Source organism: Phyllostomus hastatus, unplaced genomic scaffold (assembly GCF_019186645.2).
Source record: "Phyllostomus hastatus isolate PE091 unplaced genomic scaffold, TTU_PhHast_1.1 phas_contig_29, whole genome shotgun sequence".
Taxonomy (NCBI): domain Eukaryota; kingdom Metazoa; phylum Chordata; class Mammalia; order Chiroptera; family Phyllostomidae; genus Phyllostomus; species Phyllostomus hastatus.
In genome coordinates, this window is record NW_025333835.1 from 5308575 (window position 1) to 5320892 (window position 12318).

At 35.1% G+C, this 12318-nt stretch overlaps 1 protein-coding gene across 4 annotated transcripts in view; it reads left to right on the forward strand.

The window, feature by feature from the left end:
• VWA8 (von Willebrand factor A domain containing 8) overlaps window positions 1-12318 on the forward strand; it is a 421660-nt gene that overhangs the window by 89302 nt on the left and 320040 nt on the right. For all 4 annotated transcript variants that reach the window (XM_045839249.1, XM_045839250.1, XM_045839252.1 and 1 more), the window contains exons 10-12: window positions 741-872; window positions 2750-2884; window positions 2967-3044. In XM_045839249.1, the coding sequence (XP_045695205.1) occupies window positions 741-872; window positions 2750-2884; window positions 2967-3044 (345 nt within the window). The remainder of the gene's footprint in view (window positions 1-740; window positions 873-2749; window positions 2885-2966; window positions 3045-12318) is intronic.

The following is a 12318-nucleotide window of genomic DNA, read 5'->3' on the forward strand; positions in this document are numbered from 1 at the left end:
GTGCCATGTACTGTGGAAGATTGATTGTTATAATTTATTGTAATCAGTTAAGCTAACCACACACAGAGACAGCAGAATGGTGTCCAGGAAGTTCTGGTTTTATGAATTTCAGGCAAGATATTAACTTCAGTTTATTTCAGAAATCAAGTGATAAACGCCTTGTTTTACTTCAGCATGTTTTCAAGAGTCTCATCATCCCTTTCTAGGAAACTGGACTTTTTATTATCAAGAAATGTAGACTGCTAAAGTCTACCTGATACATTTCTACCAGGTCAGGAATTCAGGTGATTCCATTTCCTGTTGTTTAGTAAATTTTAGGGACAATTTTCATATCACCTTTAGTAATTGGAGTAAATAGAATGTATTCATGAAGATAGGAAAAATTCTCATTAACTTTTTAAAAATTAAAAAAAATTTTTTTTTAATTTTTCCTCTTTTTTTTAAAGATTTTATTTATTTATTTTTAGAGAGGGAAGGGAGGGAGAAAGAGAGAGAGAAACATCAATGTGCGGTTGCTGGGGGCTGTGGCCTGCAACCCAGGCATGTACCCTGACAGGGAATTGAACCTGTGACACTTTGGTTCGCAGCCCGTGCTCAATCCACTGAGCTCATTAACTTTTTTACCTTTACTTTTATAATGTAGAGTGAGTTTTAGTTCTAATTAAGATGGAATCTTCCAGATAACTAACATTAATACTAAAATGAAAAGTAAACTACATGATTTTCGTGTAATTTTACAGCGTTTTGAACTCCAAGATTCAAGAAGCTCTTTGCTTCCTAAAGAGATTGTGAGAGTGGAGAGGATGACTGAAAACCTCTTCTCTCAAGCTTCTGTGACTGTCCGGATTGCAGAGAAAGAGGTGACCATTAAGGTAAAAAGTCTGAGTTTATACTTTCTAAAATGTGCCTGGTTTTGCCCATTTTTATGACACAAATTGGGTATATGATCCCCTTATGATTTTTCTTTGGCTTTATAGCATCACATCTCTATATCTGTGTCTATATTTATCTATGTCATGTATGTTTTAAACTGGAGGAGTTCAGGAGGAACATAGGGATAGTCTTTTATCAAAAACAAAAGTTGACTTCTGAGAAAATGAGGTTAAGTATTGTTTAGTGAAAGCAGTTTGTAGTCTGCGTTTTTGGGGACACTGTGTTCTAATAAAATTTTTCTTAACTATATGGGACAATTGAAAGAGGAGCTGTTCTAGTCGAACAGTTTTTAGAGGAGGGAAATGTTATTTGGTCACAGAGCTCCATCTCCTTACTCGACCTTCCTTTCCCCCAGTCTTTTCTTTAAGGGCACTGTGAATCCTAAGAGGTGGTGGGAAAATGTCTCCAGGAAATACAGCTTGAAAAATCCTTACACAAATAAATTGTAAATGAATATAGGAAAGAAAAAGCTTGCCTTCTTTTGTTGTGACAGACCAAATTTTATTGACTTCTTTGGTGTGTCTTAATGTGGTATCACTAATACTTATGTTACTATTTTATTCATTTATCAAACTGAACATTGATTATGTCTACTATGAGCCAGCCTCTATATTAAGTTTTATTAGTGCTGCTGTGTATTAGTCACTGTATTTGTCTTTTTGTATATGTTATGCACTAAATCCTCCAATAACCCTGGAGGCCAGTTTTATTATCTCCCTAGATTAGAAAACAGATGTAAAGAGAGTAATCAATTCACTCTTGGTCGCCAGCCAGGAAATGTCATAGCTGGGACTCCTAGATAGGATTATTTTTCACTTCACCTTTCTGTTTTCTTAAGATGAACAACTTCACCAAGCTGATGGTGGAGGAAAGTGCACTAGAATGACTATGGGGATATAGAGAAGGAAGTAATACAGGAGTCAGGAGGAGTAGAGAAAGTTTCAGAGATGAGGTGGGACTGGAGTTTAGTCTTGAAGTATGGCATAAGAGTTTTCCAGTGGTCCAGGAGTGGAAAGATGATAGGATATTTCAGGTAGTTTAAACAGTATGTCTAGAGGCATGAAGCATGCATGAAGTATGAGCAAGCATTCATTATTTCCTTCCTTTTAGCAATAGCTTTCTAACTTTATTGCCTCTGGTCCCTTCCACTTAGCCTTCTCTGTTACCAACCAGGATGATCTTTTTAAAATGCAAATATGCTCTTGTCACTTTCAAACTTACAGTTATTTAGGGTTCATGTTGTGTACACTATGATCAAGCTAAGAGTCTTCAGCAGACCATGGAAATCTCCTGATAGGCTCCCCAGGAGACGATTAAGGAGGAGATAGGAAATAAAAGAGGGATGGGAGCCAGGGGTTTTAAGAACAGATGCTTCTGAGTGGGTATTTAAGATAATGGTGGGAGAGGATTTGTGGACATGAATTTTAAAAGTCAGGAGGTAACTGGTGACTTTGGAGAGTCTCAGTGGGCTGATTTTTAAATTCTGTACTTACAATGGAATTTGGACAAAAACCTTCATTCTCAAGTAGTGACATCATTATTATAAGTTATAAATAGCATGAAAATGACATGATTCTTATGAAAATGTCTGCTAGCATGGGGCTTTAATTTTAGAGGGATGATTGATTTGGAGGTTTCTTGATGATCATCAGATCTATGAATGAGAAAATAGTTGTTGTACTATTGAAATATAAAAAACAGTATAGAATTGAATTGTGTAAGAAATTAGTAGAGGCTTCACATGGCAGTTATATGCTTTCATTTACTAATATTTTGATAATACATATGCATGTTATGTTTACCTCTTTAATTACAGGTGCCAGCTGGAACCAGACCATTCAGTCAACCTTGTGCATCAGAACGTTTTATACAAACTGTAAGCCATAAACAACTACTGGCTGAAATGATGCAGTCTCACATGGTTAAGGACATATGTTTAATTGGAGGAAAAGTAAGAATAGCAGCCTCACTGTAAAGTTTTCTGACTTGGTTGTTTTGACTTATCCATTAAATGATTGTGTTTCCATTTGTAGGGTTGTGGAAAAACAGTCATTGCTAAGAACTTTGCAGATACCTTAGGATACAACATAGAACCTATCATGCTCTATCAGGTACAATGTTCATTTTTAGCACTTGGACTATAAACATATGTTTAAACTATCAGTAGAATTTATAGATATTTTCCCTTATGACCTGTTAATTTTGATTTAGGTAAATAACTAAAATAGCAATCATATTGGACTGCAATTACAATTAATGGAAATTTGAGAGTGCATTCTAGGGTATCTACTGTGCACAACATGCCTGTTGTTTAAAGGCAACTCATTTTATGTGCATGTGCACACATGCAGAGCACATTTAATTGTCATTTGGAAATCTAAGCAGCAGAGGGAAGTAATTAGGTATTTACCAAATAGATTATTTTTTTACTGTGATAAAATATACATAACATAGGAACATGTGTAAAAGACCCATGGACAAAACCAAAGGGAGTTAGGATTGGGGCTGGGAGGTGGGTGTGGATGGGGGAAGGGGGAAGTGGTGGTGGGAAAATGAAGACAGCTATACTTGAACAACAATAAAAAAAATAAAACATTCCCTAAAATATATATGTATAACAAAATTTACCATTTTAACACATACAATTTATTTGCATCAAGTACATTCACAATGTTGCGTAACCACCACCACTGTCTATTTCTGGAACGTTTTTTATCATCCCAGATAGAAACTGTACCCATTAAACAATAACTTTCAATTTGTCCCTTCCTCCAGACTCTGGTAATCTTGATATTATTTTCTATCCCTGTGAATTTGCTTATTCTAAGTACCTCACATAAGTAGAATCATATACTTTTTATCCTTTTGTCTTTAGCTTATTTTACTTAGCTTGTTGTTTTCATGTTTAGCCATGTTATAGCATATATCAGAATTTCATTCATTTTGATGGCTGAATAATATTCTTTTGTATATATATCTATGTATCTCTGTGTATATATATATCACTTTTATATATCTCTATATATATCACTTTTCTGTATGTACACACACACATATAATATATATGTACTATATATATCACTTTTTGTTTGCCCATTCACATGATGAATTTTGGTTATTGTAAATAATTCTGCTGTGAACATTGGTGTACAAGTATCCAAGTCTCTAGGTATCATATATTGTACCTAGGAGTGGTATTGCTGAATCTATTGTAATTCTCTTTAACCTATTGAGGGGTCCACAGTAACTTCATACTATTCTCTCCAGCAGTGTACAGAGGTTCCAATTCCTTCATATACTTGTCAATATTTATTTTCTACTTAAAAATTTTATAATAGCCATCCTAATGGGTGTGAAGTGATAACTCATTATGGTTTTGATTTGTATTTCGCTAATTACTAGTGATATTGAACATCTTTTCATGTGCTTATTGACCATTAGTGTATCTTATTTGGAGAAATGCTTATTTAAGTTCCTTGTCTATGTTTTAATTGGCTTGTATTTTGTTGTTGAGTTGTAGGAGTTCTTTATATATTACGGATATTAACCCATTCTCAGATATGTGATTTGCAAATATTTTCTCCCATTCTGTGAGTTGTCTTCTCACTCTCTTGATAGTGTCCTTTGATGCACAAAGGTTTTAATTTTAATAAAGTCTAACTTATCTTTTTGTTGCCTATGTTTTTGGTAATATATACAATAAATCATTGGCAAATCCAATGTTATGAATTTCCCCCTATGTTTTCTTCTAATAGTTTTATAGCTTTAGGTCTTATATTTAGGTCTCTGGTCATTTTGAGTTAACTTTTGTATATGGTGTTTAGTAAAGGTCTTGTTTCAATCTTTTGCATGTGGATATCTGGTTTTCCCAGTGCTGTTTGCTGTGAAGAGTGGCTTTTCCACATGGGATGGTCTTTGCATCCTTGTCTAAAATCAGTTGACCTTACATAAGAGGGTTTATTTCTGGGTTCTTTATTCTATTCCATTGGTCTGTATGTTTGTCATATCAGTATCATACTGTTTTGATTACTATAGTTTTGCAGTAAGTTTTGAAGTCAGGAAGTGTGAGACCTTCATATTTGTTTTATTTTCCAGGATTGCCTTGCTTTTTAGTGCCCCTTGAAATTTCATAAGAATCTTAGTGTGTGTTTTTCTACTTCAGAAATAAAAATGTTCTTCAGATTTGATAGAGATTGCCTTGAATCTGTAGGTTGCTTTGAGTAGGTAGTATTGTCGTTTTAATATTAAAATCTGTGAACATGGATATCTTTCTATTTATTTATGTCTTCTGTAATTTCTTTCAACAATGTTTTATATTATGAATGTATAAGCCCTTTATCTCTTTTGTTAAATTTACTCCCAAGTATTTTTAAGTAGATTATTTTGGCAGATGTACATTTTGTATATAGTATGATGAAAAAGCAAACTTATAGCCTGTGTTTCTACAGAGTGACATTTTCTGTCATGTATTTTTTTGTAATGATATCTCCTAAGACACTTTCATGCTGCTAATTTATTGACTCTGTACATTAGTTTTTGGTATCTTTTTACTTATAGAAGAGTCTTTTTATTCTTTGAGCAGTTTTAGAAGTGGATATGATACTGTTTACTTACATTTTAGGATGTATTTTTTGTTTTTAGTTTATTCTTTGGGTAAACATTTTTATTTTTACCGACACTAAATATATTTATAATCAAATGTTCAATGAAAAGTGGCATTTAAACCAGCTACTTGTAGTGACCTGAGATCATAGAAAATTTTGTTAATAGCTTGAATTCAAATGACTTTGTTGAGAAGATTTCTTTATGCTGAATTAAGGAACTTTGTGCTTACTGGTTGAATTGACCAGAATTTAGAAGGAATTGTAATCACATGATACTGGTAACTTTTGTGCTATAATCAGAAGAATCTGTTGTAAAGATATGGAAAAATTCCCCCTAAAATTATTTTTTCTCTTTCTTCTGTATAGTTTTAGCTCATTCAGAGCACCAACTTATTTAGGATCTTGAGTTTCATTAAAAAGAATTTTGGAAACAAAGGAGAATGCATCCTACCTTTGTATAAAATATGGTGGCTCTACATGCCTACTATTTTGCTCAGTTTTTATTTCAAGAAAGATAAGTAAAGGTAGGTAGATAAAAAGGAGGTAAAGGTAATTAGATAATTAACCAATTGGAGGACTTAAAAAGTTCAAGTTTTTTACCAAGAAGTACTCTATGACCTTAAAAGATGAAAACTATGAAAAAGCATATGACTGAGATTATGAAATCATGAAGAATATAAATTAAGGTGAAGATACTTAAAGTAGTAGTACTACTCTGAGTCCTAAGAGATAAACATGTAAGGAAAAGAAGATAAATTTCTACATTGTACAGGAGGTGGCAAGTCTTGGAACTCACTGAAACTATTTTTGAAATTAATTTTTATATATTGATTCTAGATCTGTTGGATTTTTAAAAGGGAAAGCAGGAAATTGCGGGAAGGTAATATCTTTAACTTAGTTTATGGAGACGCCATGAAGAATACCCTACCCTCCTATAGAACAACCCCTCTTGATATTTTCATCAGAGGTGAGAGGACAGGTGGTTAGCTCAGTGTGTAGTTCACCTACCCTTCCCCTCCACAACTCATTTTAGAAGTGACCTGAGGATGGCATTCTATTATCTCACCAAGCTGTTAAACATCAACTCTATACTCTCCAATGAAAATGCTTTTCTATTAAATAATGGGGAGGGGCAAATTGTCAATATAATTGTAAAATAGGTTAAATTATATTATAAATATACCATATCCCACTTATACATCAAGGATAAATATAAACATAATTAACCTCCCCAAGTTCCAGTGCTTTGAAATCATTTTGAAAGGACCTTTTGAGGATAATATTTATTTTCTCTTTGACTCTATCCTAATTTATTAGTATTATTTCTAAATTTATACATGTGATTACTTTCTTCATATGAAAATAAAACTCTCATTCTAGTGAAAGCCAGAAATTATGCCTCATCTTCTTCCAGATAGTCCTGTTTCTGTATCAGATTTCTATAGTCAGCTTACAATGATTTTTATGTTGTAGTGGTAAACTATCCTAAGATCATATGCTTGAGCTGTGATAATGATGGTGACCTCATTCTGCTATCCTTTAAAGGAAGAACACAGCAAGAGAGTATGTATATACCCATCAATCCATCTCTCAGCTCCACTGAAAAACTACCCAAAGCATCTTGCCATTGAGAATGTTATCTTTACATGTGAAAGAATTAGTGCAAGTACTTCAGGTAGTATGGACTCAGAAAGGTATAGAGAAATAATAATAGTAACCTATTTTTAAGTGAGTTTGTTTTTCTCTTTCTCTCTCTATATGTCTTCTTTTGAACTGGATCAAAGTATATATTAGACACTGTGTTGACATGTGGAGATTTTGAAACTGTTTATCAGTTGGTGTTCATGATAGAAACCAAGCTCCTGAGACCAAATATAAAACTCTTTCTGCTCACACTTTCATATTTATTAATAGAGTTCATTGATCTTTCTGGGACAGAGGAAATAATTTAATAGAATTAAAGAATTGATTTGGGTTTTATAATAATACAGTCCATACTAATGAAGAATTTCCAGAAGTTTGACCCAACATAGAGAGTTTAGTGGGAATAAGTAACCCAGCATCTGTTTTCCTAGAAGATATGGAGATTACCCTGTTACTTGTACATGTGTAAAGCTACACTTAATCTGTGGGGTTCGCCTTATTTTTAGACTTGACTATTTTTAGAACTGGATTTCATATGAAGAAAAATAGAATCTTAATACAAATTTGTGGCAGTACATAAAATAAGTTTTATAATAGGTTATAAAAATCTTAAATCATTTGGCTCAAGTGTCATGTCAGATTCTTTTATCTAGTTATTCTTTTTTTTTAGTGTTGAAGCCAGTGATTTCATAGAATTGAAGGAATACAAGTTATTATTCTTTTTCTTCACAACCAGATAAACGGCATATTTCCAGATTTCTTTCTGTACCATAAACAGCCCCAGATCTAACATCTCTTTCTTGTTTAAGTACTGGTTGGATTAAAGACCAAGTCAACTCCTATCATAATTTAAGAATAAATAAATTTAAGGGATTTTAATGAAAATGATCACTGTCTAAAACATGTTGCAGTCTTTGGATCATTTTTGACTCCGGGGCTAAGATTTTCTTCCCATAGCTAAACTCAAACCAAATACTTTTCTCCCTCTTGAATCTAATCTATAATCCCTACATCTTCCTGTTTATCCAAATATAGTGGAAATAGCTTTACTTCTTATATTCTCATTTGTTTTCACTGCCTCATCTTGGATTTATACTTCTCATTTTGCCTTGCCTTTTTGCACTTTTCTCTCATCAAGATTTCAGGATATCTGTATTCATTTAAGCAGTTTATATTCCACCATGGAGGCTGACTTTCTAGATGATTCTGTAACTCTTATTGTTTTTTGATGTACTGTTTTGCTACAATCTGTCATCTTTTCTGTTTTCTTAGAACTTTTCTTTTCCACCTGTAATAACCTTCATAAGGCTATCAAAGAGTTCACTTACCTCAACTCTTTCAATGTTTTTAAATAAGATTTATTTTCAAAGAACAATGTATATCATCACCATATAAGAACTTTAAAATGGTTGACTCTAGTAATCCTTTTCAAGTCCCAGGCTTACCAAGGCTTCTGTCTCATGTCATTTTCAGTTTATCCTTGATGACGATGTTGCTTTGTCTCCTGCCTCCTTTATGTAGAATACATGTTAAATTTTATTTTAATCCATCAGAATAAAAAATGTAGTACAGTATAAAATTTAAAGAGTTAGAATAAAATTTTCCTTATAGTTTGAAGGGACATTTTCTATTAAATATAATTTCATATTTCTTGCCTATAATATCAGAGGCATGCTATAAGAGGACCAATAACTATTTATCATGTTCTTTGCCACAATGTAAAAGATAAATTATAATGCATTATGTTGTTACTTATAATTGCAAAATTACAAATATTATACCATGTATGAAATAGTCATCTTAATAAATTTCATCAGTGTACTAATATGGAAATTATACAAACAAGAAATTTTATAAATTAAATTTTAAAGGTAGAAAGTATAACCTTTACTGCAATAAGTTGCTTCCCAAATATACTTTATTGAAAACAATAGAGTATGGATGACTCTCTGTAATGTAGTACCATTACTAGAAAAGATTATTCAACTTTATGCCCAACTAATTGTAAGTCACCATTATAATTATTGCCTGTGTATAACATTTCTTCATTTTAAAAATAAATAATGAAATACAACTTAGTAATAAAGACTTTTTGTATAATTTCTTATCACATTTACAAATCCTCACATTTTATTTTTATGTAAAAATGGCACACACTTTGTTGTTTATATTTTCCAGCTTCAGAGGAGAAGTGTAAGTCAGTTTATAATGCCTCTCTAATTATTTGAATTTATACTTCAAATGCATAGGAAAGCTACTTCATTTATGTAGAAGTCATATGAAGGAGCAGTTACACAAATTTTAAGTAGTTACTTAAATAAAAGGCCAGTGTCTTGTCACTTTCTCTCCCTCTCTCTCTCACTCTCTCTCTCTCACTCACACACACACACACACACACACACACACACACAATCCAACAGATACATAATTTAGGCAATAGGTTGAAATAGGAGATGTGATTATAGGGAAGGTTTTGTGACAGTTCTTTTTTTTCTTAAATCTGTGGCTGTTATTGAGAACTGAATAAATACTCTTTTCTTTTAGAGACTTAATTCAGGATGTATTTGGAAAGCAACTGATTTCTTTACCCTGGTAATTTGAGCAGGCAGTTCCTGTTGAAACCACTCAACACTGCTGTTTACAGTGGAAAAGCAGTCATAGACGATACATAAATGAGTGTACTACCTTATCACATTTTTGGGGGGGGTTAAAAAATACATATTTTATTGATTATGCTATTACAGCTGTCCCATTTTCTTCTCCCCTTTATTCCCCTCCACCCTGTACCCCCCTCCCACCAGAATTGCCTCCCCCTTAGTTCATGTCCATGGGTCATACATATAAGTTCTTTGCCCTCTCCATTTCCTATACTATTCTTGACCTCCCCTTGTCTGTGGAGGAACCCCGTCCTGCAGTGTCCCCCAGAGTCACAGATGAAATGAGGCTACCAATACAAGACCAGCTTGGGAAGAAAAGGCTGGCTAATCTCTCAGAGAAGAGCCCTGAGTTCCTTTCTCCTGAGGCTTTTATTGAGAATGATATGTGAAGGGGTATATAGCATGCATCTAAAGCTCATCAATCAATGTCTAAAGGTCATAGTTACAGAAAACAGTTATTATCTATAGACAACAATTGAGGAAACACAGAGATCTGCCTCAGGTCAGGGTCTGTTAGATATATGACAGCAGAGGGTCGTTAAGGTGTGATTCATGAGATTAGGAGTTCACTCCTTCTGCTTTGGATTTAGATATCTGATTCATGGCAACAGGGTTATACAAAGCAAAGCAAGCCTCAAGGGGTATAATGCATTCTTTAGGCCTGATTTTTCTGGAACTTGCCCAGCTAGTATCGGGTCATGCCTGCCCCCATGCCAGCATTCTCAGCATTCTGGTCAAGACTTACAGGCCCTTATTCAAGTCCTGGCTTGCCTGGGGCTACAATTCCTGATACCTGTGGGGGAGCTTTGCCAGCAGAGACTCCCCCCACCGCCCCCCCCCCACCGCCCCCCCGGCCGCCTCTGCTCCCCACTGCTGTCCGCTGTGAATGAGAATAAGTCTAACAAGACATGATCTGCTTGGGGAGGAAAGGTGGCTGACCTCTCAAAGGGGAAGGGCCAAGAGCCTTTTCTTCAATGGGCTTTTACTGGGTTCGTTTGCAAAAGAATACAGGTAAAGCTCATAAATCATTGTCAGGCAATAAGGATTAAATGATAGATAACAAAGAACTCTGAAGGCCTATTTTGAGTCAGGGTCAGATAGCTAAAAAGCAATAAAACTTTTGAGGAACAAACTCACTTTTTGCTTGGACCCTTATTTAATTGAGAGCATTCTAAACAAAGCAGGTTTCACAGGATCTTACATATTCTTTTTTAGGCCTGATTGCCCGGGAAACCTGCCCTTTCTAGCACAGGGCTGCAGAGCCCTCTGTCATTGTTTCAGGCTTAAGTCAAGCAGGGGAAGTAAGGCAGCCAAGAGATTAGGAGACTTCTCACAGAATGAGGACTCAGGCTTTGTCAAAGCCAAGTGGCAAGGGTCCATCACCCCCTTTTGCTGTAGTCCCCCAAGTCCTTCCTTGGGGGCCTCTCACGTGATTGTGCCTGTCTTAGATCATTCCCCTCTTGGGGAATGTTACCTGTCATTGGCTAACTGACCAAGCATTGAGGGCCAGTTATGGGTGAAATAAAAGGAGAAGCGGCTCTCCTGTCAGGGAGATACGCTTTGTCTTCTTAGTGGCTTCTGGTCAAAAGATAGCCTTGCCTTGCGGGGGTTACAGCTTCTGAAACCAGGCAGGGCAGTTCCCAACATTACCACACAAAGTGGGCCCTAACACCTGTCTGTTTTGTACCTAACATTTATGCTTCCTATTCCCTGCACTTTTTCCCCCATTGTCCTCCTGCCCCCTCCCCACTGATAACCCTCCATGTGATCTCCATTTCTGTGGTTCTGTTCCTGTTCTAGTTTGTTTTTGTTTTAGATTTGGTTGTTTATAACTGTGTCATTTTACTGTTCATATTTTTTTATCATATTTTTCTTAGATAAGTCCCTTTAACATTTCATATAATAAGGGCTTGGTGATGATGAACTCCTTTAACTTGACCTTATCTGGGAAGCACTTCATCTGCCAATCCATTCTAAATGATAGCTTTGCTGGACAGAGTAATTTTGAATGTAGGTCCTTGCCTTTAATGACTTGGAATACTTCTTTCCAGCCCCTTTTTTAAAGATTCTTTCCTTCTCTTTAATCTTGGATAATGTAATTATTATTATTTTTAAAAATTTTATTTATTTTTAGATAGGGGAAGGGAAAGAGAAAGAGAGAGGGGGGAGAGAAACATCAATGTATGGTGTCCTTTCATGCATCCCCTACTGGGTACTGGCCTGTAACCCAGGCATGTACCCTGACTGGAATCGAACCAGCAACCATTTGGTTCACAGGCTGACAGTCAACCTACTGAGCCACACCAGCCAGGGCTTGGGTGATATAACTATGATGTGCCTTGGTGTGTGCTCCCTTGGGTCCAACTTCTTTAAGACTCTCTGAGCTTCCTGGGTTTCCTGGAAGTCTACTTCCTTTGCCAAATTAGGGAAGTTTGCCGTCATTACGTTTTCAAATAAGTTTTCAATTTCTTGCTCTTCCT